Source organism: Rhinolophus sinicus, chromosome 2 (genome assembly GCF_057876585.1).
Source record: "Rhinolophus sinicus isolate RSI-liver-muscle chromosome 2, RSI-T2T, whole genome shotgun sequence".
Taxonomy (NCBI): Eukaryota; Metazoa; Chordata; class Mammalia; order Chiroptera; family Rhinolophidae; genus Rhinolophus; species Rhinolophus sinicus.
Window position 1 is genome coordinate 85743410 of NC_142502.1, and position 27416 is coordinate 85770825.

At 33.7% G+C, this 27416-nt stretch overlaps 1 protein-coding gene and 1 non-coding gene across 2 annotated transcripts in view; both read right to left on the minus strand.

The window, feature by feature from the left end:
- Positions 1–27416, minus strand: part of HCRTR2 (hypocretin receptor 2) — a 97249-nt gene that overhangs the window by 33207 nt on the left and 36626 nt on the right. Inside the window, exon 2 of the mRNA XM_019734592.3 lies at positions 3182–3360. Coding sequence (XP_019590151.2) covers positions 3182–3360 — 179 coding nt within the window. The remainder of the gene's footprint in view (positions 1–3181; positions 3361–27416) is intronic.
- Positions 68–171, minus strand: LOC141571932 (U6 spliceosomal RNA). The gene has a single exon (XR_012496974.1). It is a non-coding gene; the product is annotated as a U6 spliceosomal RNA (small nuclear RNA).

Below are 27416 nucleotides of genomic sequence, written 5' to 3' on the forward strand. Positions count from 1 at the left end.
GTAGTTGAGCCTTGGTTGCTGTTTACACATTAATGGGAGGGATTGACCCTCGGGCTGATTGGTTGTAAAACATATGGAATGCTTCATGAATGTGCATGTTTTCCTTGCACAGGGGCTATGCTAATCTTCTCTGTATGGTTCCAATTTTAGCATATGTGCACCCAAACAATCTTAAGTGCCACCAAAATTTGGCTGGGCATTTTATAATATGTTTCTAAGTATTCAGTAAGACATATGTATCATATACAGGGAAAAAGCCATCAGTTTCAAAATAATACAATTAAGGAAAAAACTACTTTAGTTTAAGAATGGCTTGTTGACCATTAGTACTGTTTATTCTATTTGGGAAAATTCTACGGAAAATAAATATTGCGAGAATTTGGAGATACTAGTTTTACTAGTGTGCCAATATTTTGTGCATTTACAACTGTCTATCAAGAAGTAATATTGAATGAGGTAATGACTGGATCTAGTCTTTTCCATCTGACTTAGATCTTATGGTTACTCAGTAGTTTTCTCCTTGGTCTATGGAGAAGAGTATCAACTGAGGAGTTGATGAGACTGGACACTGTTTATAGAGAAGCAGAATCTATCAGGAGGTAAAGATGTTCCTTTAACTGTAGAACCTGGTCAGTTGTACTATGTGAAAAAATACTGCCAATAACTTTAAGAGAGACCAATACCCTACAGCACTCATTGTTTCACACTGCTTTCAGTCTGTCATCGAGTGCTCATAGGAGAATCTGGAATATTTTGCCTGTATAAAGTTATCACTGTGCATTAGAGCAGGACTGCGTCATCTTCAAGATGATACATCCCTCCATCACTCATTCTCCACCAGGGAATCTTCTGTTTCATGGAAAGAGCATGAAATAGTCTTTCAGCAAAGAGAATTCTAAGCAACTAAAGCCACCTTGAAACTTAAGAGGATTCCTCAAATTTCCCTCTAGTTGGTTACTGGGACCAAGAGCAATGCAAAGGTTGCTGGAAGTACCACGGGGATAATGAACTATTAAGACTTTTCTGCTGTTATGATTTCCCCAGTGTTTCCATGCAATACCATAAAACCCATTTTTTACAGATTTTTTTTTTAAATGAGGGTATTATTTTTTTCTGTTGCCCATGTACTATTTCTCTCAAAAAATTTTGGTACAGTTTATTTTTGTAACCCATTCATGGTTTTCAGCCAACTGACACAAGCTAATCTCATAGTTAAACTTAATGTTTATAATGAAGCTTATAACTTCCATGGCATTTCCCACTTAAATATTCCATCAATAATGTCTGACATAAAAAATCATCATTTCTTTGTATAAGAGGTCATTGAAGAACTAATGGGTCATTGAAGAACTAATCTCTGTAACATTTCAGATCCAAAAGACTAATTAATATAATTTCTATTAATGGGCTATTTGTGGTCTTCCTCAACTTTTGTTTTTATTAAGATTTTATTTTTTTTGGAATAATTTTAAGATCACATCAAAACTTAGGAGAAAGTACAGAGATTTCCAATATATCCCTTGCCGCCACTATGCATAGCCTCCCGTATTATCATCACCCCCCACCAGAGTGGTGTATCTGTTACAAGTGATGAACCTACATTGACATATCACAATCACTCAAAGCCCACAGTTTACCTTATGGTTTACTCTTGGTGTACATTCTCTGGGTTTGAACAAATGTATAACACGGATCTACCACTATGCATTATTGTTATACTGCTTTAAAAATCCTCTCTGCTCTGTCTATTCATCCTTCCCAATCCTTGGCAACCCCTAGTCTTTTTACTGTCTCCATAGTTTTGCCTTTTCCAGCATATCATATTATTGGAAGCATACACTATGTAGTCTACTCAGATTGGCTTCTTTCCCTTAGTACTAATAAGCGTTTAAGGTTTCTCCTTGTCATTTCATGATTTGATAGTTCATTTCTTTTTTATTTCATTTTAAATTATTTATTTATTTATTTATTTTTATTAAATTTATTGGGGCAACATTGGTTAATAAAAGTATATAGGTTTCAAGTGTACAATTCTACAATACATCATCTGTACATAGCATTGTGTTTTCACCACCTAAAGTCAAATCTCCTTCTGTCACCATATATTGGAACTTCTTTACCCTCTTCTACCTCCCTGCTCCCCCCTTACCCTCTGGTAACCATTAAACTGTTGTCTGTGTCTATGAGTTTTTGTTTGTTTTTTTGTCTTGTTCATTTGTTGCTTGCAGCTCATTTATTTTTCAGTGCTGAATGACATCCTGTTTTCTGGATGTACCACAGTTTATTTCTCCATTCATCTAGCGAACAACATTTTGATTGCTTCCAAGTTTTGGTAAATATGAATAAAGCTGGTATACACACTAGCTTGGTAACTTTTTTTTTTCTCAAAGATTTTAGAGCTATGAGAATATCAATCAGAAAATTACTCTCTGAAAGTATTTGTTCTTAAGTTCTTGTAGGGCAATTAGTTATAGGCAATTTTCTTTCACTACTGCACAATAAAACATCTAATGATGATGATGACTGATATTTATTGAGAACATTATTATGGTTTTATAAGATCATCTTCCAGAGGGTAATCACTATGCCAAGTGATTTATATAAATTATGTAAGTAGACTAACAATAACCATAGGTAATAGCTTTAATTAAAATTATTATCCTTTTAAAATAGGTGAATCACAAAAAACTTATGTATTTGGCTCAACATACAGTGTAGTGAATGGCAGAACAGAGATTCTAAACCTAGTAGTTTGATTCAGAACCTACATTAAAACCTGTTCACTATACTGCTTTGATCACATAGCTCTTAATGTCTCAGTATGAAATGAAACCACTTCTAAAAACAGATAATCCTCAATTATTTGTTCTGGGAGTGGCTCAGTCATTATTTTGTTCCAGTTGCTTATTTTATAATCAGAAAATTAGAGATCAAAAAAGTTAAAAGTTTATGCAGCATTTAATAATGACTTGAGGATTCTGTTGCTTTATTGTTACCCAGAGCTTAACTTGTTTACCCAGAAAGTCTCAAGTACTATTTTCCTTAAGTTTGCCAACTCCTTGGGCAAGTATATTTCTTTCTTAACTCACTAGTTAACTTAAGAGAGCACCGTGACTATACATGAAAATGCTTTTTCAGTAGCTTCTGTGTTTGAACCCCACAAAATGTCAAAAACAATTACCTGTAAATAAGGAATCACTTTACAGAGGGACTGTCCAAAGAACCATGTCTCAGTGATGTCCACAACCAGGGTGGCTGGAAGGCAGGTGATGGTCACGAGCACATCAGCCAGAGAAAGGTTAACTATGAAGTAGTTGGTTACCGTCCTCATGTGGTGGTTCTTCCACACTGCCACACAAACTAAATTGGAAAGAAAAAGGAATAGTAACTGTTGTGGACCGAATGTTTTTGTCCTCCCCACATTCATAAGTTGACGTCCTAATCCTCAGTGTGATTGTATGAGGAGGTAGGCCTTTGGAAGGTGATTAGGTCATAAGGGTAGAACTTTCATGAGTCAGGTTAATGTCCTTATAAAAGGGACCCCATAAAGATCCATTGCTCCTGCCACCATGTGAGGACACAGCAAAAAATCTGCTGTCTATGAACTAGGAAGTGGGCCCTCACCTGATATTCAATCTGCCAGCACCTTGATCTTGGACTTCTTAGCCTCCAGAATTGTGAGAATGCATTTCAGTTGTTTGTAAGCCACCCAGGTTATGATATATATATTTTTATAGTAGACCAAACAGACTAAGACAGTAACTAAACAAAGAAAATAGGTACTGATGAAGAAACACCATCGAGCTAATTAATATTCCTACAAAGTCCACGAGTAAATATTGAAAAGGAAAGATAATCTAAGGCTGGGCTGTGTTTTCACTGAATTGGTTAATCTGTGTGAATGCATGCTTAAAATCAGCTTGTTTACCTTGTAAACATTTCTCAATGTATCACAAAGCTGTGTTTATGTTTACTTGATTTTGAATGGTTCTTTGCAGAAGTTAAAGAATAACTGTTTGTTCTTCTTTCTGTTCCTCAGTGCTCAGCATGTAGTAGATACTCAAAAACTATTTATTGAATTGAGATGAATTAGTAGCTAGCTATTTTCAGTGAACTGTAGTGTCTGCCTCATTGATGACATTTACCCTTATCTGCTCCCAAACTCTGCATTTGGAACTTTAATAGATGAAGAGGCTTGAAAGACAAACATCAACAATTATTCAGCTCCTATTATTGCCAAATACTGAGCTAGATATTTCATATACTCAGGTCATTTACTTTTGATAACGATCCCAAGGGAAGATGTCATTGCCAACATTTTACACGTGAGGTAATTGAGAAACAGGAAATTCATGGAACTTGTCTAAGTTCCACGGATAGATGGCTCACAAAGCACAGAACAACTGGGATTAAACACCATGTGAAGAGTTAGTTGACTTCTTTTGTCAAAATGAAGGAGTTACAATAAAGTACATATAAATTCTAGAAACTCAATACTCCTTTCAATTACTCCCAATGGCCTCTAAACATCACTTTAAATCAAACATACTTTTCAGTACTTTCATAGTTGGGCCTTCTTCATTATCTTTCAGTATATCCTTATGTTTAAAAGCTGAGCTATATCATTGAGTTGCTCTTTATTGAAACAGCATTCAGTGCTGGTCTCTCTGCCCTCCCTCTGTCTGGTATATCCAAAGGTTCCATAATCACTGGCTTCAGAATTATATAGGTATAAGCACTGCTACCACATTGACTGATGTTTTGCTTCACTGAAAGTTACTGTGAATATGCCTGGAGTATCATTAATCTGTCAGAGCTGTCTCCTATGCACTCAAATGATGTAGTGATTAGTAACCTTACACAATGAAGAAATAAAAGCACATTTTGTTAAATTTAAATCACTGAATGAGGATTTATTTTTGACAGTTATACATCATTTATTAAGAGTATCATATACTGAAAATACTTTTACTAACTCCTGAAGCTGAAATTATATTTCAGTCACCAGTAGATGCTAATTTAATAAAGTAACTGTATTTCTGAAGATTTAATTTTGAAAAACTTTGTATCTTCCTCTAAATCCAGTACCCTAGTACCCAAAATCTCGGGTGAAGTTTATTAGACTGTAGTTTTTATTATCTGAAAATGCTGCTGCTGAATGATTTATTTCTCAGAAACACTTGACACACACACACACACACACACGCAAGCACACTTATGCACAAATCCATCCTAGCAGTTGACTAACACATCATCACAGCTCGTTATGAGAAAATTGACAAAAGTGTCATGCTGCTGGTACTTGGTGAATAAATGGTCCAAACAATGCAATTTTGAATCTACAAAAGAAAACAGACCAAAAAATATAACAAGTTCTAGTTTGTCTCCCAATTCTCCATACTTTGGAGGTGAGAAATGGCAGTGATGGAAAGACAATGTTAATGCATTATGTCTCACCAATATGAAAGCAAGTTTATTTTCAACCAATACTACTATACGACCTACTATGTGCCATACCCTGTTCTGAGCAATTTAAGTTATTAAGTATCTTAATCCTCATAATAATACCATGAAGTGATTACTATTAATATCCCAGTTTAACAGGTGGGAAGCCACGGCCAAAGAAGCAATGGAATCTGTCAAAGGTCTAATAGCTAGTTAAGTGCTAGAGCTTAGATTTAAATCTTATCCAGCATGCTATGCAATTATATTGTGCCCTTTATTGAAGCAGAGGTGAAAATGAATGCCTGTTTGACAGGACCTTAACACGTTCATAGAATTTTGGAAAAGGAGATCATTCAGTCTAACTTACCCTTTGATATATAAAGCACCTCTGTAAAATCCCCATCCATCCACTTGAACAATTTCAACAGTAGGGAATTCATGACTTGCTAAAATCCCTGAGTTCATTTTGTGGTGGCTTTAAGTACTAGCAAGTTTTTGTTCATGTTGAGTTGATACCTGCTTCCCTTTCATTTCTGCTCAGGGGTTTTTAATTCTTCCCAGGAAGCAAAGAAATAAGCCTTACCTATTTCTCTACATTGTACCTGTATTCGTTTCCTAGAGATGCTGTAAGAGAGTACAACAAAATGGGTGTCTTAAAACAACATACATTGATTGCCTCACAGCTCTGGAGACTAGAAATCTAAAATCAAGGAGTCAGTAGGTCCATGCTCCCTCTGAAACCTGTAGAGAAATTGTTCCTTGACTCTTCCCTGCCTCTGGTTGTTTGCTGGCAATCTTTGGCATTCCTTGGCGTGCAGCTGCAATACGCCAATCAATCTGCCTTCATCATCATATGGTGTCCTTCTGTGTCTCTGTCTTCACGTGGCTGTCTTCTTTTAAGGACACCAGTCCTATTGGATTAGGCACCCACTCTACTCTAATATGACTTCTTCTTAACTAATTATATGTACAATGATCCTATTTCCAAATGAAGTCACTTCTGAGGTACGGGTTGGCACACTTCAACATCTTTTTTGGGGAGGGACACAATTCAACCCATAACAGTCTGCCTTCTGGTCCCTAAAAATTCATGTTTTCCCATATGCAAAATACATTCACTCCATTTCAACAGTCCCCAAATTCTTAACCCATTCCAGCATTAACTCTAAACCCAAAGTTTCATCTAAACATCATCTAAATCAAGAATAGGTGAGATTTGGGGTAGGATCCTTCCCAGGGCAAAATTCCTCTTCATTTATGGACCAGTGATACCTAGAATACAAGTTAACTATCTCCAAAATACAATAGTGGGATAAGCCTATGGTATATGTTCCCATTGTAAAAGTGGGAAATTGGAAGGAAAAAGGGATCACTGGTCTAAAGCAAGTTTGCAAGTTTGTAAGTCTGCAGGGCAAATCCTACTAGGTTTTAAAGCTTAAGAATAATTGTCTGTGGCTTGGTGCTCTGTTCTTCTGGCCAAGCCAGGTGATGGCCCCAACTCCTCAACCATGAGTGGTGCCCTGCCTCTGTAAACTGTAGAGAAATCCTTCTATGACTCTTCCTAACTTCTGGTGGTTTGCCAGAAATATTTGGTATTCTTTGGCTTGCAGTTGCATAATGCCAATCTCTGCCTTCATCATCACATGATGTTCTATGTTTTTATCTTCACATAGCCATCTTCTTAGGAAGGTACTACTCCTATTGGATTAGAGGTTCACTCTACTCCAGTGCAACTTCATCTTGACTAATTATACTTGCATGGCCTAACTTACAAATAAGGTCAACATTCTGAGGTACTGAGGGTTAGAACTTCATCATATCTTTTTGCAGAAACACAATTCAATACATAACGGTAGTCATTCAAATATTTAAAGGCCACAGCTATGACTGTTCCCCAAGCCTTTGATTACTCAGGCTAAATATCTCTTGAAGCCTCATGTTCAACTGCAGGGTTTTGCATCCCACATCACCCTGGTCCCTTTATTCTCAACACACAAGATTATCAGTAATGGCTTGAAATGAGTTACTATAACGGCAAACACATTTACAGGTGTGATCTAACCAAAGCAGCAAGCAACAGGATGATTGCTTTGGTCAATATCACTCTATTAAGACAGCCCGAGATCTTGTTAGCTTTCTTAACAGCCAGGTAATACTTTTTTGGGTTATATATGAAAACAGTTACTAGAAATTTGTTCTGTTGTGTAGATGTTTCTTTACTTTTGAATCTTGGGGAGAAAATGACAAAACAAAATCTATAAAGAACATTATTTGGACAATTGAAGAAATTTGAATTTGGACTTCATGTTAGATAATACCACTGTGCCATTTTAAAATATCTTAAGTATGGTCTTCACATTATGTACATTCAAATATTAAAGACTATGGCCAGGCCTATTTCCCAAGACTTTGCTTCTCTGGGCTAAATACCACCAGACCCTTTCTATATAATAGCAGGATTGGCCCTCTCAAAGACTAGGATTGGCCCTAGTCTTTTTACTGTGAAAACGCTTCAGATTAACAGTAGCTATCTCTGCATGAGCTATCAAGAATTGCACAAACATCTTTCAGGGGCCATGCACATATTTCCTAAATTTGTGTTGAACAAATATCCATTTGTTCATTCATTAACCCATTCAAAATATTAAAGGTATAAGGCGAACACCACCTTCTCTTGAAAGCACATTACATTTGTGCAAAGTTAAATTTACCATCTTTTCCTAAATTCTCAGCTCGGCCTTCATATTTCTCTGAAGTATAATATCCTTTCTTTTTCTCCCCAGTACCTATGTTTGAAATCTCCTTCCTCTGTAATTTTATTTCTATACCTATAGCAAATATCTGTTCAGATTATGGTAATTATTAGCTAGAGTACTGCAATAACCTCCTAATAGTTCACCTTCCCCCTGTCTACCTTTACTCCTATCCACTTTATCTTTTGATATCATTCTCTCCAGTTACAGTACCTCCTTCATTTCAACAGGAGCTCTCATTTTCTTCTTTAGGTAAAAAATCCTCAGATGGCCATTCTACCATTAAATTCTAGTTGAACTTTCTTTCCCTCTACATTCTGCAATGCTGCCCATAAAATCTCAAAGCTACAAGATAAGTTTGATATCTCACTTTATAGCAAACGTATTCTATGGCCAGGCCATTGTAAATGCCATAGCTTTGTTAGGAAATGACCAAACTTCACATCAACCCATTTTTTCAAGTAACTAAATTCTACCTAAAAACATCCAAAACCAATCAAACATAGAAAAAAAGTTTATTTCACAAACTCTCTCTTAATTAGCCTAATACCACATGACCTCATTCTTCTTTAAAAGCCTATCAGATGGTGTACCATTCCTGGTCACGAATCACATTCTAGAATTATTATAGATTACTACGGGTATTTCTATATATATTTTCTTATTTCCCTACTGGTACAAAGACTTTTTAAAATTATTATTATTATTTTTTTATATCATGTTGACCTGGCCTTTCTCTTTTTTTTGCACTTCTTGTTTAGTATAGCTTTTCTCCCAACACAAACATGGCCTAGAACATACTTTGCAATAAATAAATATTCATGGCATTGATTTGTTCATAAATTATAGTATGTTGCTGCCATTGGTATGGTACATTTACCCATGAGCTTCTTTAAAAAGAGAGAGAGAACTTTGTTACTTGTCAATAAATCTCTTTGTTCACAATTCTCCACATACTACTTTCTGATAAGCTTTGATAGGTCCCAAGACATGAATTTGATACTACTTTTGAAATCAGTTCTTTGAATGATCATGATACACCAATATTAAAGTTCATTTGCAGTGAGTTTGTACTTGAAAGTCTGCCTTCATTAACCAAGGACAAGGGAGGATTAGGTGATCAATAGTTGATATCAGAAAGTAGGAATACAGTCAGTGAAACTCCAGCTCTTAGAAGATTTTATTGACATAGAGATTTCTGAGATTCAGAAGTGCCAAGAAGCTAAAAGTCTGTTTATTCCTTTCTCTCTCACCCCTCATTTCATTGACTTTCTCGTCTATAAAAATCTAATGATACATATTTCCTGTCTTTTCTCTGTAGGACTGACATGTAAAAGTGGCTCAAGATATATGGAAACATCTGCAGGTTGTGATGCAAAGAGGGATTTTTAAAATAATATATAGATAGAGTCTTCAGGAACAACCTTACTTATTTTCCTGTTATTGTATGGGCCAAAGGTGAAACTGACTTTCAAATGGGAAAATAAAATATAAGTTTGAAAACACCTTTGTCACTTTATTCTGCACTTTCAATAAACTGATTTTTGCTTTATATCTATCAAACCCACATATGGAAAAACTACTTTCTCTCTCAAATCAATACTTGTGCTTGGAAAATTTAAACTAAGACTATATAAGGTAATAAAGTATTAATCTGTTAGTGATATGACTTTATTAAAAACATGAAATTGCATAGGTGAGATTGTATCGCTTATTAAACACACACGTAGGTCTTGAAATATCAACTAATAATTGCTTTTATGATTATGCATTGTACATGGTGTATTACTGAGCATCTTGAAAGCATTTGTACTAAATATATCAATTTTATTTTAAGCATTTTCAAATTTATTTAATTTTTTGTAACATTACAACATGGTATGGATGTTACGCTAAGGGAAATAAGCCAGATGCAAAAGGACAGTAATTGTATGGTTCCACTTATACCAAGAATTTAGTCAAATTCATTAAGATGAAAAGAAGAATGGTGGTTGCCAGGGGCTGAAAGGAGGGGAAAATGGAGTATCATTTTCTAAGGGGATCAGAGTTGCAGTTTTACAAGCCGAAAAATGTTATGGAGATGTAAAATGCTGATGGTTGCCCAACAACGTCAATGTACACTTAAAAATAATTAAAATGGTGATTTTTAAGTTATATATATTTTATCGCATTTAAAATCAGTTTCAATTACAGAGGGGGATATAAAATGGAAAATGAAATTTGAACTATAACGATGTCCCTCAATAACTTAAACACAGAATGAAAATGCCTGAGAGCAATCATAACTACTCATTTTACAATTTTTTAAAATTCACAAACAGCTGAAGTAGTACAAGAAAACACAGTTATTTAAAAATACTGTAGTTCCACAACATTAATGGCAGTATTAAAGACAGTAATCACATAATTTTTATATACAGTTTTCATTATTTATAAAATCAAAATATAGTTTCTAGTAGGTTGTGCTATTATAATTTAGATATATTAATGAAAGATTGTCCAGTTTTCTGGTTTTTTTTTAAAACTTAATTTGCAAATATATGTATACAGTTATGTAATATATTTCCTTGACTGTTATTTATCATATTACACGTGTAAAATAATAAACATGTCGGGAAACAACTTTAGAAAAATACTGTAGTTCCACCCTTTGCCACAAAGTGTCAGTGAAAGCCTTTGAAACTGCTTGTCCTGTCACTTCAAGGATGAGTTCTAAACTTTAAATTACTTGTAATCACTATAATGTAGAAATGAATATATTTGTTTCAAGTGGGATTTCCTAAACCAAAAAGTTTCTTTTTCAAAGGATGAAATGGCTAATATCTCAGTTAAATACAAAGGAATGAATTAAGGTGAAATAAAACAATTTTTCTCAATGCAAAACAACAACAAATAAAGCAACTGAATACACATGGAAAATAGCTTATAGCTTAAATTTAACTCCTGTAAGGAAAACAGGTAGAAATGGAGTCATCCAGAATCATTACGCAATGTAGATTTTAGAAGCAGGAAAGTTGACTAGTAGTCATAAAAGGGTACTAAAAACTTCCCATGAAATCCTAAGATTTTTTTTTTCCTTTTTCTTACCTCTTTTGCACCCATCCCTGTAGCATTGGCCCTCTTTTCCACTGTCAGTTTTGCCTCCTTCTCTTTCTGGGCCAAGACGCCAATATGCTGTGCTCAAGCCTATTCTCCACCTCCACACCTTGTCAAGGTTGTCTATAAATTTCTGACTGTACGCAGAACAACAGCAGGCAAATGTGCCACTTCTTGGGGTTTTTTTTTTTTTTTTTTTAACATAAGTCTGCCAGATGGGACACTGCCAAGAACCACATCTGTAGTGTGAATTGTGCCACACAAAAGGTTACCTAAGATTAACAGAAAGCAAACTTTTACAAAAGTTACTAGTATATATGCACATACAGCAATACGTATGTCAAAAACGTTTCAGTTTTTGGCTTCCCAGGAAAATATAAAAGCCTATAATTTGACAAATATGTTTTCATTGGCACCTGCACATTATGTTAATATAAGCAGAACTTCTCAGAGAGACTAAATGATGTCACTGGGGTGTTGATATCAGCGAGCAAGTGTGGCGAATAATTAAGACACCACAATTAACAATTCATCTGCGAAGGGATTTAGCAAAGCAGTATCTTCCCAGACACAAATGGGCAGGGAGAAACTGCATAGAAGAATGTTATAAAACAGAAACACAAAGGAGATAATCATTTATAAGAATCAAGTCCAAAAATATTCTTCAGAGAGGAAAAATACAGGGAGGAAAGCCAGAAACCAGGTTTGACTTTTCACCTCTCTGTGAGTGGCATGAGTCCTCGCAGGGAGGTGCTCAACCTCCTAGGCACCAAGCTCTCTATAGGAAGGAGCTGCCAGAGACCAAAACAGCGCTGTTATTATAATAGGTATTCCTAGGCATTTAAGACTGGCCTGTGAATAAGGCGAGGCTCCATGATCTTAGCATCTGCACTTCTGAGTGGCTACATTCAGTAGCTGTAATTTCACTTCAATGGACTTTGTTCAATAGTGAAATATGAACTTCCTGGTTACCCATGTCTTTTCACTCTTCACAGGTAAGTCACTACAGGTGCGTGTCTCCAGTGCTGCCTCTCAGAATTGCATCTGGACGTCCACCCTCTCCTCAGAACTCTTCAGAGATATATGGTCAGTCTTCACCATTGTCCATTTTTCACTGATTAATACACACAAACACAAGCAACCTATCCTTCCCATGACATTTGACTTCTGTTTATTTTACTGCTTGCAATGAAATTATTTTTTGTTCTGCTTTGCAAAAATGCTAATCCTCTTTCATCCATACATATCTTCAATCCTCTTGTCTTTTTCTTCCATACTTTTTCTTTATAATTTACTCTCACAACTTCAACTCTCAACTCTAGGAGACTAATTTCCAAAATAATAACTCTATTTCAGGGTTATCTCTTGCTTGCCATACCAAAATTTCCATCTATATATTTTTTCATCTTCTAGATGGTTTATCTTTACTTCACACTCAACTCATGGATCATGAAATATATATACTACACATACGAGTATATATTCCACGTTAAACCATTTGGACACTTTCCGACAGATTATGAAGAGTCTGTGAAGGATTTTAAGCAATGGAGTGACAAAATCATATTTTTATTTTTCAAAGATGACTTGGGGGAATGTGAATATTATATATACTTTTAAACTGCAAGCATGGAGACCAATTCTGGTAGTGTTTTATAATTCCATGAAATAAGGTGGTAACAAAAGAAAGGAAAAAAAAATGAATGGTTTCTAGAAATAATAATGAAGATGAAACATGAGGTCTTGGTGAGGGATTAGATATAAGGGTGAGGGAATGGGAAGAATGAGAGTAGTTACCAGGTATATTGCTTGGGATTTGAGTGGAAGATCACGTTGCTCACTGACCTATTGTATAAAGGAGACTGAGGTGGCTTCATCTGGAAGTAGGGTAGAAGATGAGGGATTCTATGTTGTATACATGAGTTTGTAATACTTGTGAGTGACCCTACTATCAATATCAGTTTGGCATTTGGGGATTTATGGGTCTATTTTTCAGGAGACATAATTCAGTTACAGGTAAATATTGGGGATTCATCAGAATAGAGATACTAATTAGCAGGAACCTGAGTGGTTTTATTGAACAGATGGAAACAATTGGAGCTCAAGGTCTGTCAACTAAGTAAACAACCGGCTTTCAGCTGCAACCCCCAAGGACAAACTCTAGCAAGGATAAACTTGAAAGAGACAAGCTCTCCTAAGAGTGAAGCCCAGCTTCAAATGCCTTCATTTACTGACTAGAATGAGGTTTTCTTTCCCAATACTGTCTGTCAAAGCAAAGGAAAATACTTTGAGGGAGAACATAACCATATAGAGTATCACATAATTTCTAGAAGTTTTCATGCAAAATGTCATTCAATAAAAAATCATCAGGCATACAAGATGGCAACACCACATGATGAAAAGTCTTTACATAAAAAAGAAAAATAAGCTTTCTGAAACATTTAAATAAGTAGACTAATAAGTTCAAGTACTTATATGATATTATGTAAAATATTAATAAAGAATTGGAAAATATTCAAAGGAAAATTGCAGAGCTTAAAATATCCATCAATAATAAGTGGCAATCTAATCATACATTAAAATATATACAGCAAGGCAAATTATAGAACTATAGCAACACACACAACATGAATGATCTTACAAACATAATGTTGAGTGAAAGACACACAATAACATATGCATTTTGATTCCCTTTAGATAAAGTTAAAAATGGGTAAAAATTAGTCTATTGTATTACAAATCAGGATATGGTTTTCATTTTGGTTGCAGGGTGCATGTTGGTGGGGAGAAAAATGTGAAGAGAATTTCTGGTATTCTGGTAATATTACACTTCTTGGTCTAGTTATAAGCATCTGCACACTTTTTCTAGTGATCTATGTATGGCTTATATACTTTTGTACATATGATACTTCAATAAAAAGTATATTAAAGGCAACAACAGTGACAACAGCAGCAACAACAAAGACCATTAACTATAAGAGATAATTATGCAAATTGACCTTTCTCAAGTAAATACATTGGAAATATCTTCTCACACTGTGGCTTGTATTTTCATACCCTTTGATGTATTGTAATTTTAGGGTTGTTTAATTTATCAAACGTTCCCTTTATATTTGATATTTTTTAAATTTATTTTTAATTATAGTTGATATACAATATTTTATTAGTTTCAGATATACAAGATAGACATTAGACAGTTATTTACATTACATTACAATACAGAGTAATCACCACAATATATCTAGTACCCATCTGACACCATACATAATTATTACAACATTATAGACTGTATTCCCTATGCTGTATTTTACATATGTTAACTGGAAATGCAACAGACAGATTTAACAGTAGGTAGACAAACCCATCTAGTAAAACTATCCAAGCTAATAGAAAAATATTCAAACTAAAAAAGAGAGAAAAAAGATTGAAAATGCAGGACCGAATATGAGTAATACATGTTGAAAATTCAAAAATACATGTAATTAAATTCTCAATGTGTGAGAAGAGAAATAGAACGAGGCAGAAATAATATTTTAAAAGATATTAACCAAGAAGAGATATTATCCAATAATTTTTAAAAAACTAATTAAAGGCACCTATCCACAGATTTCAGAACTGCTATAACTATCAACTACCGTGTTTCTCCGAAAATAAGATCTAGCCGGACAATCAGCTCTAATGCGTCTTTTGAAGAAAAAATTAATATAAGACTCTGTCTTATTTTACTATCATATAAGACCGGGTCTTTAATATAACATAACATAACATAACATAACATAACATAACATAACATAACATAACATAACATAACATAACATAACATAACATAACATAACAACGTAATGTAACGTAACGTGATGTAATACCGGATGTTATATTAATTTTTGCTCCAATAGACACATTAGAGCTGATTGTCTGGCTAGGTTTTATTTTCAGAAAAACACGGTATGGTAAATATAAGACAAACAGTTACATTATAGTAAAACTGTTGAAAATCAGTGACAAAGAAAAAAAATCTTAATTCAGAGAAAAAAATACATCACCTTCAAAGCATCATAATGGAATTGACAGCTCTTTTTTTAAAAACGGGAAGTTAAAGGACAATAAAATGTCATCTTGAACACAATGAAAGAAAGTAATAACAATCTACAATTGTATATTCAATGAAAATATGCTTGATAAATGAAAGTGAAATAAAGATGTTTTCAGACAAACAAAAGCTGATAGAATTTGTCAACAACATCTGCAAACCAAAGGAAAAACTAAGGGGAATTAAACAAAAAGAAAATGATCTCAGTTGGAAATACGAAAATGTAGAATAGAAATGATAAATATGTGATTAAATATTAATTATATTTGACTGTGTAGAATAATAATAAACATCATCAAAATGTTTTATGGGGTTTCAATAACAGTAGCAGAAAAAGAGGCAAATTAAGTTACGTGTTCCAACTTTATCATAGTGTTCAGGAAATGTTCAAAATACTAATTTACGAGGTCTTAAATTTAAGAACTTGTTCCAATGATGTTGCTAACTTTTTTGTGTGTGTGATTATTCTCTTCAAACATTAATAGATTCTATAGCGGTAAAGATCACACATTTTGGAGTTTAAAAACCTAATTGCAATTCCAGCTTCAATATCCTTTAACCTTGGGCAAGTTACTTACCATCTCTGTGCTTCAGTTTTGACATATGTAAGATTGAGATACCTGTACCTATCTTCTCATAAAAGTACCTGGTACAGAGCTTACAAGATGAATGCACCATAGATTTCCATTTAAAATTTGTGTTTTTCCACAGGGTGAAACTTAATAAAATTATCCACAAGTTATCTCTGTCATCTAAAAACAAAGACTTCTAGCACTGGCTATCTTAAAATTTCACTTAAGATACTGATCTTTATTCGATAGTTAAAACTTGACTTGAAATCAGTGATAAAAAAAGTTCATAGTTTTAGGACTCACACTGAGTAAGGTAAAATAAATCCTTTTAGATAGCATGCCAAAGAAAGTGAGATTTTTAAATTTCAACTTGATGCAAGGAGAGAAAACAAACAAACAAAAAAAATGAATGTCCACTTGGATCTTCAGGAGAACAAGAACAATGGCATAAACAGCCACAGCTGCTCAAAATTCACATCCCATGGATTCAGTGAGAACTCCCAAGAAAATAGGAATTGTGTGGTGCATTTTAATAAGTGAATATATAAAGATTGTATTAATTAATTGCCCATTTGACTAAGTAATATTCATACTCCAGTGAATGGGCATGAAAGTGAATTACATGCAAATGAATGTAAATAGTTGCACATTGACAAAGAGAGGATGCTTCTGAAGCCACTATTAGTATTGTTAAGTTTTTAATTATATGCTGAAGCCAAATGTTTCTGTTAGACTAGCTCTTGGAAATTAAAAAAAAAGGAAATAATTTGTTATACAAAATTGTGTTTAGAAAAATGGGTTAGGACACATCTGTTCTGTGGAAGATGGTGGTCAATTAACAGAGATGGAGAAATTAATCACAGTAGGAGGAGCAGGGTGGAGGTGAGGAGATTGTGAGTTTCATTTTGGTTATCTTAAATTCGATGTGCTTAAGGAATGTACACCAAGAAATTTGCTATGGTGTACTTAAATTTAGAGAAACAGAAACAAAATGTATGATTAAAGATACTTGCCTAGGACGATAGGCATTTATTAAAGAGAAGACATGTCAAAATAGCCCATGTTGGCTTGTCTTTAGCTTGTCATTTTACCACCTCATAATTTTGCAAGATTTGACAATCTTTTTCCGTTAATGTCTGAGTTCATTGCTTTTTCTTCTTTTCCTTTCATATTTTTTGGTCAAATAACACTTTATAATAAATGAACCTGCCATATTAGAGTCATACATTTCTAATTTAAAAAGACCCAAAGTAGACACTTGTTTTTACAAATCCTTGCTTCCTTTCCTTAAAAAAAATTGCAAGTACCATAGTTTAAATTAGAAATCAACAACCCTGACACTTTCAATTGTTAAAGTGGGTGTTCCTTTGTTTTATTAAAACAAAGAGAATGATCCACTGTATAATTTTATATGAATATTTTATTCTTGTTTTTCTTCTCAAAAGAGAGTATTCTTTCCACATGTGTCTATTTTTTCCCCAGTGACATTAAAAAATAATGAATATTGACTTTTTGCTGGTCAAAGATTAAAAAGTACCCTTAATAGAACATCCAAGTCTGTGTCTATTATTAAAATAATAAGGAATTGCTATTTACAAATTGTATGCATTTTTGCTTAAGTACTGAAATGTGTGTAGATAACCAATAGAAGTAGACTATTGACTGGATCATGTTCTTCAGGAAAAAAAAAAAAAAAAAAAGAACAGAAAAAAACAAAACAGTGTATTTTTCTTGGTGCTTACTCATACCACATCTCTGAATTTCCAGTCTGGAAATGGCATAGGAAAGAGCCTAAGGGCATAGGAGTTATGGGAAGTAGCAATTGCCTGCACTAATCATAGAAAATGTTAAATTACCTAATATTAATCACTGAATCACAGACGTCAATAAAGGATTTTCTACAGAGGTGAAGCAAATTCTCTGTTATCCCAGGCATACATGCTGAAGTTTGGGTCAAGGATGTGTAGTTGGTCCTGAAGTCGGGAAATCACAGGGGCTAATATGTGGATGGGCCTTGGTCTTGTTGGCTAGAAATGAATTAGAAAGGAAGTATTTCCTTGGGTAATGACGCTCAGATGACCTGAATTCCTATTCATTAATTCATAGTTTCAATACATATTTATTAAAGATAACATTTCAGTTTGCAAAAAATGACTAACACATGTTTTAACATATGATCGTTCATTTTGTGCAAAATACAAAACAGTATACTATGGTTTGGGTTTTTAAAATTTGTTTCCAAGTATTCATGTATCCTTTCATATTAAGTGAAAATTTATATGGTAACTAATATATGCTATTATGCTATGCATCACTATGCTAGGTGATGGTGAAAAGTGTTCTGATTTAATTCCTTCAATATTTCCACCCTCTACATCCTGGGATATATATTCCAGAAAAATAATGTAATTTCTCGAGTTCACCTTTTTGTTAATTCATATTACACATTTAAAAATTCACTTTCATTCATTTAAATGAATTTTATTTAAATTCATGCATAAATTCATTTTTTCTTTAATTCATATTATACATTTTGAAGAAATTCTCAAAGTTTCTTTATTAGGGGGTTTCTGCTCCTGGCCTATGAACTATACTTTGAGTAATGTGGCTCTAAGGATCCTGCCATCTCAAGCTCTTTTTTGTTGCTATTGTTGTTATTACTATAGTATTATTAGAGATATTACTGCAAATACCACCCATAAAATTTTTTTTATTAAGTTTATGGTCATTGGTCAAATCTTAGTAGTTTATTATCTCTAGAATTTAAAATAGAATGGAGAAAGCTTGGAAAAGTTTCAGTTGATATGTTGTTATATAAAGTCATTTTAGAAAAAAAGAGAAAACATTGTTTAATCTAGTAAGGTTTAAGAGTACAGTAAACTTATTGTCTTAGAAAATTGTTTTCACTCGATACAGCAAGTTGAATGAGAGCTTAGCAGAACACTGGAATGGGAATCAGCTCTCAGATGCTGTTTGGTGCCCAAGATTGGGACATGTTTTTGGAAAAATTTTGGGTTCACTTATTAGGTCTATCAACATTATAACTAGTTCACTGAAGAAATCATTGAGGTTCCAATGAGGAAGAATGAATGTAATGAATATTATGGTCATGACTTCTCAACAAACTGTAAGATGCAAAAGTCTTACATTTCAATCTATATTCCAAGATAAAGATGCTATGAAGCAGCATCAAAAACTGAATTCACATGCTCAGGACGGCCAACACCTACAAATCACATATTGAACTTTTACATTTTGATTTTTGCTACTAAACTCTCTTTTTTATCCAAATTGGAAGTAAAAATTCTTTGTTCTCCAGGCTTTAACTTCCTTCTTTGAACTTTTACATACAAATTTCAAACCTCTTTTCCACCCCCATTCTGCTTGACTTATTTTTCCCTGGTCCTACCATTCATTATTCATGTTATGATGTAACTTCACATGCTCTTTCTGCTGTGATTCTGTTATTCATCACTGTCCTAGTAATCCTCTTACTACTTCAACCATGACTTCTGTATTTGTTCTGAGTCTTAACTGACTCTTCCCTCACTGTCTATTTTCACCACAATGCCATAGGCCCAAACAAAAACCTCCTGAATCATCTTTCAGACACTAACCAGTGCCTAAATAATCTCCTGCCTTTCAACTGTCAAGTTACTAGTTATTTGGCTAAAAAACAATTGTTGTGCCCATCTTTATATATCTTCTCTGAACTCTCTGTCCCAGAATATTGACATCTTCATTATATAGATTTATCTACACTTCTAAATCTCAATTTCATTTTTAGTTTAATTCCATTTATCTTTCCTTTTCCTTCTTTCCTTATTCACAATAGAAATTGACTCTTTTGTTTTTAATTCCCTCTATTTTCTCCACCAAGTGTAACCTGGAGCATCTATTTTGAATTAAGTACTATGTACCACGGGGAAACTAGAGAGGCATGTGATGCAATATCTGTCTTCAGAATAATACGGTTTTCATATATTAAACAATTATAGGAACACTCAGGAACAGTCAATAGCCAAATATTTAGTTCTGTGTGACTGGCTAGGTATATTGCACTTGATAGATTTTTAGACAGTACTAAATTCCCCATGCAAACACATCTTATAACATTAATGCTTTTCATGTTACAGAAAATGAGAACAGATTTGTGGGTGTGTGCGCACATGCGTGTGTGTGCGCGTGTACACACACACACATTCAAGAAAAACTAGTCTTGGACAGAACTGGATTCCAATTCAGATTCCAATATGGAACAGTTCTGTGACTTTGGTCAATCTATTTCAATGGTCTAAAACCAATGTGGGCACTAATTTCTACTCCATGGAATTAATGTGAAAATTGATTGAAATAACATGTTCATATCTCCATGCCTGACTCCCAGTAAACAATAAATATTTGACAACTGAGTGAGTGTCAATGACTTATTACTAATGGATAACCTTGGCTAGTCACTTAAACCTCTCTTAAGCCCTATGTGTAACACCAGGATAAAGATAGTACTTACCTCGTAGAATTATTTAAGGGCTAAGTGAAGAAATCCTAGTGATAGAATAATGCCTGACATTTAATAGAAATACTCACTAAACATCAATTATAATTATTACAGTATGCTGATTTCCCCCTATTTTACCTCACTCATATTTTAAAAATAAAATTCTGTCACTTTTATAAAAATAGATGCATTAAATTTGAGATAGGAAGTTACTTTTTTAATAAAAAGAAAAAGCTTCAGCAATCTCTACATCTCATTTTCATGAGTTCTTTGATACTGCAAAGAATCTTCTGGGGTTTGACATCACCCCACAGCTTATATTGTTCAGAGGTTAAACATAAGTTCAGTGAATTTAGGTGCCTTTACACTACCCTTATGCCATAGAGTTCATTTTTATTTCTTCTCGACTCCATCCTGAACAAATAGCACTTTAGAGCACTTTAATTCACCTTACATTGTAATATGGGTTTAATGAAGCTCATGAAGCCACAGAGGAAAAAAGATAAAAAGGAGGAGAATAAGAAAGCAGAACCTCAAGAATAATGGAGAAGACATGAGGATCAACACACTCTAAAGACATATGCATTGGTGACATTTGATAACTGCTCCTCTTATAAATCTCCAACGATTCCATAACCCAGTGTCCCTGAACTTAAAACTATCTTGTTTATTCCTCCTACTGCACATTGATGCTTCAATTAGGATAGAAGCACAAAACAGTCTAGACTGTCTTTCTGTCAGTGTTGTGGTGAGTGCCCTATGAAAATGCTTTGTCAATGATAAGCAAATGATGTAGGGCTTACAAAACATTTCAAGTACATAGGCCCTTCCATAAGGCAAAGAATGTCAATGGCATTTATTAGCAGTTAAACTTAAAATAAGTTATAGTTAACAGAAATTATACTTTTAGTCTCTGTTAATTAAAATATTGTAATTTGATTACAGTGAAGTGTTTAAATGCATTTACATTTTATGAACTGCAATATAATTCTTCATATATCTAAAACACATATGTATATGTAATAACAATACACTGTATTGGCAATTACTAGGTACTTGAACATTGTTGAATGAATAAGTGGGAGTGATTGAGTTGTGTTCACATTTTTATTCTCTATGCCTTGCACAGGTTCTGGAACGTATCATAGTAGAAGCTTTCAAGAAGCACTTCTTTATTTGTTTGTCTTGTTCTTTTGTTGTTTTCAGTTTTAAATCCCGCATATCAGTGAAATCATATGGTTCTCGACTTTTTCTGTCTGACTTAGTTCACTTAGCATAATAATCTCAAGATCCATCCATATTGTTGCAAATGGCACTATTTCATCTTTTCTTATGATAGAGTAGTAGTCCACTGTGTATATGTACCACATCTTCTAAACAAACGAAAACTCATAGACACAGACAATAGTTTAGTGATTACCAGAGGGTTAGGGGGGAGTGGGGTGGTAGATGAGGGTAAACTGGATCAAATATATGGTGATGGAAGGACAGCTGGCTCTGGATAGTGAACACACAATGTGATATATAGATGATGTATTATAGAATTATACACCTGAAACCTATGTGACTTTATTAACCATTGTTACCCCAATAAACTTTAATTACACACAAAAAAAGAAGCATTTTCTGAGTTATGTATTTTGCCTACACAGACCAAACTTGCAACAACTCATATGCCTTTGGGTCACCATTGAGACTAGAGCACTGACACAGCTAATCTGGATTATGGTCAATAATTCAACTCATAGAAGTTTGGGAATGAGAATGCTATTCATGGAGTTAGATATGAATAATTTTCTTATTGATAATGAACAAAATTATTCTAAAAAGGTCAATTAGGTAGAAGTGAGTATGTGATATATGTGAATTAAGTGTGATTACATTGTATGTCAGGTAAACTGTCAAAGAGTCTTTCTTCAGCTTCCTTCATAATAGACAGATTTTTAATTGAACCTACAGTTTATCCTAAATACGGAGGGATTGCACATCATATAGAAATTTGAAAAATCATAGTATGAAAAGTATTCAAGTGATAAAAGATCACCAGGTAATAAACTTAGAATCAAATTTAGAAACCAGCGTTAACATAAGTAACACAGTAATGACACATAGCCATAAAAAGATGCCCTTGACCCCTGTGTCCCAAAACTTATTTTGCAAATAAGGTTTGTTTCTAAAAGTTAATTGGGATCAAAGAACCTCAAACAGAGGGAATGCATCCCATCTAATGGTGTAAAATTTCTTTCAGGAATTTCCATAAAATGTTGTATTTTTAATTCATGCTTACAGAATTAATGATAATTCAGAGAAGGCATAAAGGAGAGTTGAGTAAAGGCCTATTCACCAAAGTAACCAGATGGACTGTTTTCATGAATTGACTAAATCTACTAATTGCTTGGCATCACATAGATACAGCTGAAACGATTCCAATTGCTAACTGAGAATTTTTAAAAATGTCAAATATGGTGTCAATAGTTCAGGGAAATTAACTAGCAGTTCAGAAAAAAAAAAAGGAAAATAACCCAGAAAAAAAAGGGGGTCATTAGAAGGAAAAAAATGCTTTATGTACTCTGTTTCGGTAAAAATTCACTAAAATGACAATAGATATATACTTGTATTCACAAAATAAGTAGACTCTACTATTTCTTGTTTTTAAGCAGCATCTTATGTGAATTCAAGTTATTACAAGTATATTTGGCAAATTCTTTAGCAACTGGTTCTTTTTTTCTTTTGTAAAAAAAATGCATAACATGAAATCCATTCTCTTAACAAAATTTTAATGTAGAGTGTTAACTCTATGTCCATGGCTGTACAGCAGATATCTAGAACTTTTTCATATGCATGACAGAAACTCTAGACCCACTGAACAAAAAATCCTCATTCTTCCCTATCTCCAGCCCTGTAACCACCATTCTATTCTCTGGTTCTGAGTTTACTTAAGAAACCTCATAAAAGTGGAATCAAACAGTATGTGTCCTTCTGTGACAAGATTATTTCACTTAACATAATGTCCTCAAAGTTTACCCATCTTGCAGCATATAATGTATATAAGGCTAAATAATATTCCATTATATGTACATGCCACATTTTCTTAATCCCTTTATTTACTGATGGACACTTAGGTTGTTTCTACCTCTAGACAATTGAAACTAATGATTTGAATATTGAGAATAATGCTGCAATGAACACAGGAGTCCAAATATCTCTTCTAGATCTTGTTTTCAATTCTATTGAATAAATACCCAGAATTGGGATTGCTGGATCATAGCTCTATTTTTAATTTGTTGAGGCATCTCCATACTATTTTCCATAACAGTTGCACTATTTTGCATGCCCACCAATAGTGCACAAGTGTTCCAATTAACCTACAACCTTGCTAACACTGGTTATTTTCTGTTTTTGTTTATTTGTTTGTTTTGATAATGGCCATTTTAACAGATGTGAGGTAATATCACATAGTGGTTTTTGATTTGCATTTTTCTGATAGTGATGTTGAGTATCTTTTCATTTACCTGTTGGCCAATAGTATGACTTCTATGGAAAAATGTCTCCTTAAGCTCTTTCCACATTTTTAAATTGAGTTATAGTTCATTTGCTATATATATATATATATATATATATATATATATATATATATATATATATATATATGTATATTTTAGAGAAGTTTAAGGATCTCAACAAAGTTGAGAGGAAGGTACAGAGGTTTCCCATATATGCCCTGCCCCCACTCCACACACACTCACACAACATAGCTGCCCCATTATCAAGATCATTCTCCAGAATGGTATAATTTTACGAGGGATAAACCTACATTGACATCATAATCACCCAAAGTCCATAGTTTACTTTAGGGTTCACTCTTGGTGTTATGCATTCTAAGGGTTTTGACAAAAGTATAATGACTTGTATCTATTATTATTCTACCATACAGAGTATTTTTACTGCCCTAAAAATCCATTGTACTCCACCAATTCATCTCTCCCCCTCTAACACTCCTGGAAACCACTGGTCTTTTTGATGTATCCAAAGTTTTGCCTTTTCCAGAATGTCCTATTATTAGAATCATACAGTATTTATCATTCTCAGATTGGTTTCTTTCACTTAAGAATATGCATTTAAATTTCCTCCATGTCTTTTCATGGTTTTATAGTTCATTTCATTTTAGTGCTGAATAATATTCCATTTTATGGATATACCACAGTTTATCTGTTCATATGCTGAAGGACATCTTGGTTACTTTCAAGTTTGGCAATTATACAAAGCATAAAAACTCCCATGTACAGGTGTTTGTGTGGATATAAGTTTTCAGCTCCTTTGAGTAAATACCAAGGAGTGAGACTGTTGTATGATATGGTGGGCCTATGTCTAGTTTTTAATAACTGCCAAACTGTCTTCCAAAGTGGCTATATCAATTTGCATTCCAACTAACAACATATGAAAGTTTCTGTTACTCCATATCCTCACTAGCTTTTGGTGTTATTAATGTCCCAAACTTTGACCATTCTGTTGGTATGTAGTGGTATCTTGTTGTTGTTTTATTTTGTATTTCCTTGATGACATATGATGTAAAGCATCTTTTCATATGCTTTGGTTGCCATCCATATGTCTTCTTTGGTGAGGTGTCTGTCAAGGTCGTTGGTCCATTTTTTAATTGGATTGTATGTTTTCTTACTGTGGAGTTTTATAAGTTCTTTGTATATTTTGGATAGCAATCATTTATCATATGTGTCTTTTGCAAATATTTTCTCCCAGTCTAGGGACTGTTTTGTCATTCTCTTGACACTGACTCTTGAAGAGCAGACGTTTTTAATTTTTATGAGGCCAGTTTATGAATTATTTATTTCAAAGATTGCATTTTTGTGTTGTGTCTAAAAAGTCATCAACATACCAAAAGTCATCCACTTTCCCCCTCCCCCTATATTATCTTCTAGGAATTCTATACTCCTATGTTTATGTTTCACATTAGTTCTGTGATCAATTTTGGTTTAATTTTTGTAAAGGGTATAAGGTCTGTGTTTAGATTAATATTATTTTTTGCATGTAAACAGCCCGTTGTTCCAGTATCATTTGCTTATTTGCTCCTTTGCATTTCCTTTGCTCCTTGGTCAGAGATCAGTTAACTATGTTTATTTGGATCTATTTCTGGGCTCTCTGTTCTGTTCCATTGATCTACTTGTCTATTATTTTGCCATTATCACTCTGTCTATATTATTGTAGCTTTATAGTAAGTCTTGAAGCTGGGTAGTGTCAGTCCTCCATCTTTGTTTTCCTCCTTTAATATTGTGTTAGTTATTATGGTCTGTTAGCTTTCCATATAAACTTTAGTATTAGTTTGCTGATATCCATAAAGTAACTTATTGGGATTTTACTTGGAATTGCACTCAATCTATAGATCAAATTGGGCTGAATCTGACATCTTGACAATACTGAATCTTCTTACCCATGATCATAGAATAGCTCTTCATTTATATAAGCCTTCTTTGTTTTTGAACATCATTTTAGTTTTTCTTATATAACTATTATATATATTTTTTGTCAGATTTTCTTATCTTTTTTCTTGTTTTCTTTTTTTTTTTTGCATTTCTGCAAAAAGAAAAATGCTATTGGGATTTTAATAGAGATTTCCTTGAATCTGTAGATTACTTTGGGTAGTATGGGTGTTTTAACAAAATTAAGTTTTCTACCTCTTGAACAAGGTTTTCTTTCCATTTGTTTGTTTCTGCTTTGATTTATTTCCTCAGTATTTTGTTTTCAGTATGCAAATCTTTTGCCTCCTTGGTTAAGTTTATACCTAAGTATTTCTTCACTTTTGATGCTACCGTAAATGAGATTGCTTTCTTAATTTCCTTTTTGGTATATTTGTTATTAGCATTTTTTATTTTTGGTAGTTTTTTTTTATTTTTATTTATTTATTTTCTTTCTTTCTTTCTTTTCTTTTTTTTTTTCAGTACTTTGAATATTCTTGTCTGCAAGGTTTCTGCTGAGAAATCCATCTATGGTCTTACAGAGGCTCCTTTGTACATGATGAGTTACTTTTTTTCAAGATCCTTTCAAAATTCTTTGTTTCTGATTTTTGATAATTTGATTATGTTTCTCGATGTATTCTTCTTTGGGTTCTACTATGTAGAGTCCTTTAGGCATCATGAATTCAGATGTCCATTTTCCACCCCAGATTTGGTAAATTTTGAGCCATTATTTCCTTAAATTAGATTTTTGCCCCTTTGTCTCTCTCTGCTCCTTCTGGGACTTCCATATGTGTAAATTAGTCTGTTTGATGATGTCCCATAAATCCATTCGGCTTTCTTCATTCTCTTTCATTATTCTTTCTTTTTGCTTTTCTGATTGGATTATTTTAAGTGACCTGTCTTTAAGCATGCTTTTTCTTCTGCTTGGTCAAGTCTGTTGTTGAATGCCTCTTGTAATTTTTCAATTATTGTATGCTTCAGCTCCAGAATTTCTGTTTGGAGATATCTATCTATCTATCTATCTATCTATCTATCTATCTATCTATCTATCTATGAGTTTTTTGTTTTTTTTTTCCCATGCATGGTTTTTCTGAGCTCATTGAGCATCTTTATGATGGTAACTTTGAATTCTTTCTCCGATAAATTATATACTTCTATTTCCTTAAGATCAGTTTCCAGAGATGTATTTAATATCCTTGATTGGACCAAGTTTTCCTGTTTATTCATGTGTCTTGTCACTTTGTGATGGATTCCACACATTTGGGGAAAAAAAAACAACAGCCACCTTGCCCAGTCTTTATGGACTGACTTTGTGCATCGAATGGCCTTCAATTAGCCCAGCTAGAGATTCTGGGGGCCTCTCAAACCTCTCTGTAGCTGAGTCTTCTCTGGACGTGTGCATGTAAACTCATAAATCAAGGGATTTATCATTTTCTTTGTTTCATGAGTTTGTAATGTCTTGCTCCTTTTGGTGTCTGCCTGTTGTACTGTGGG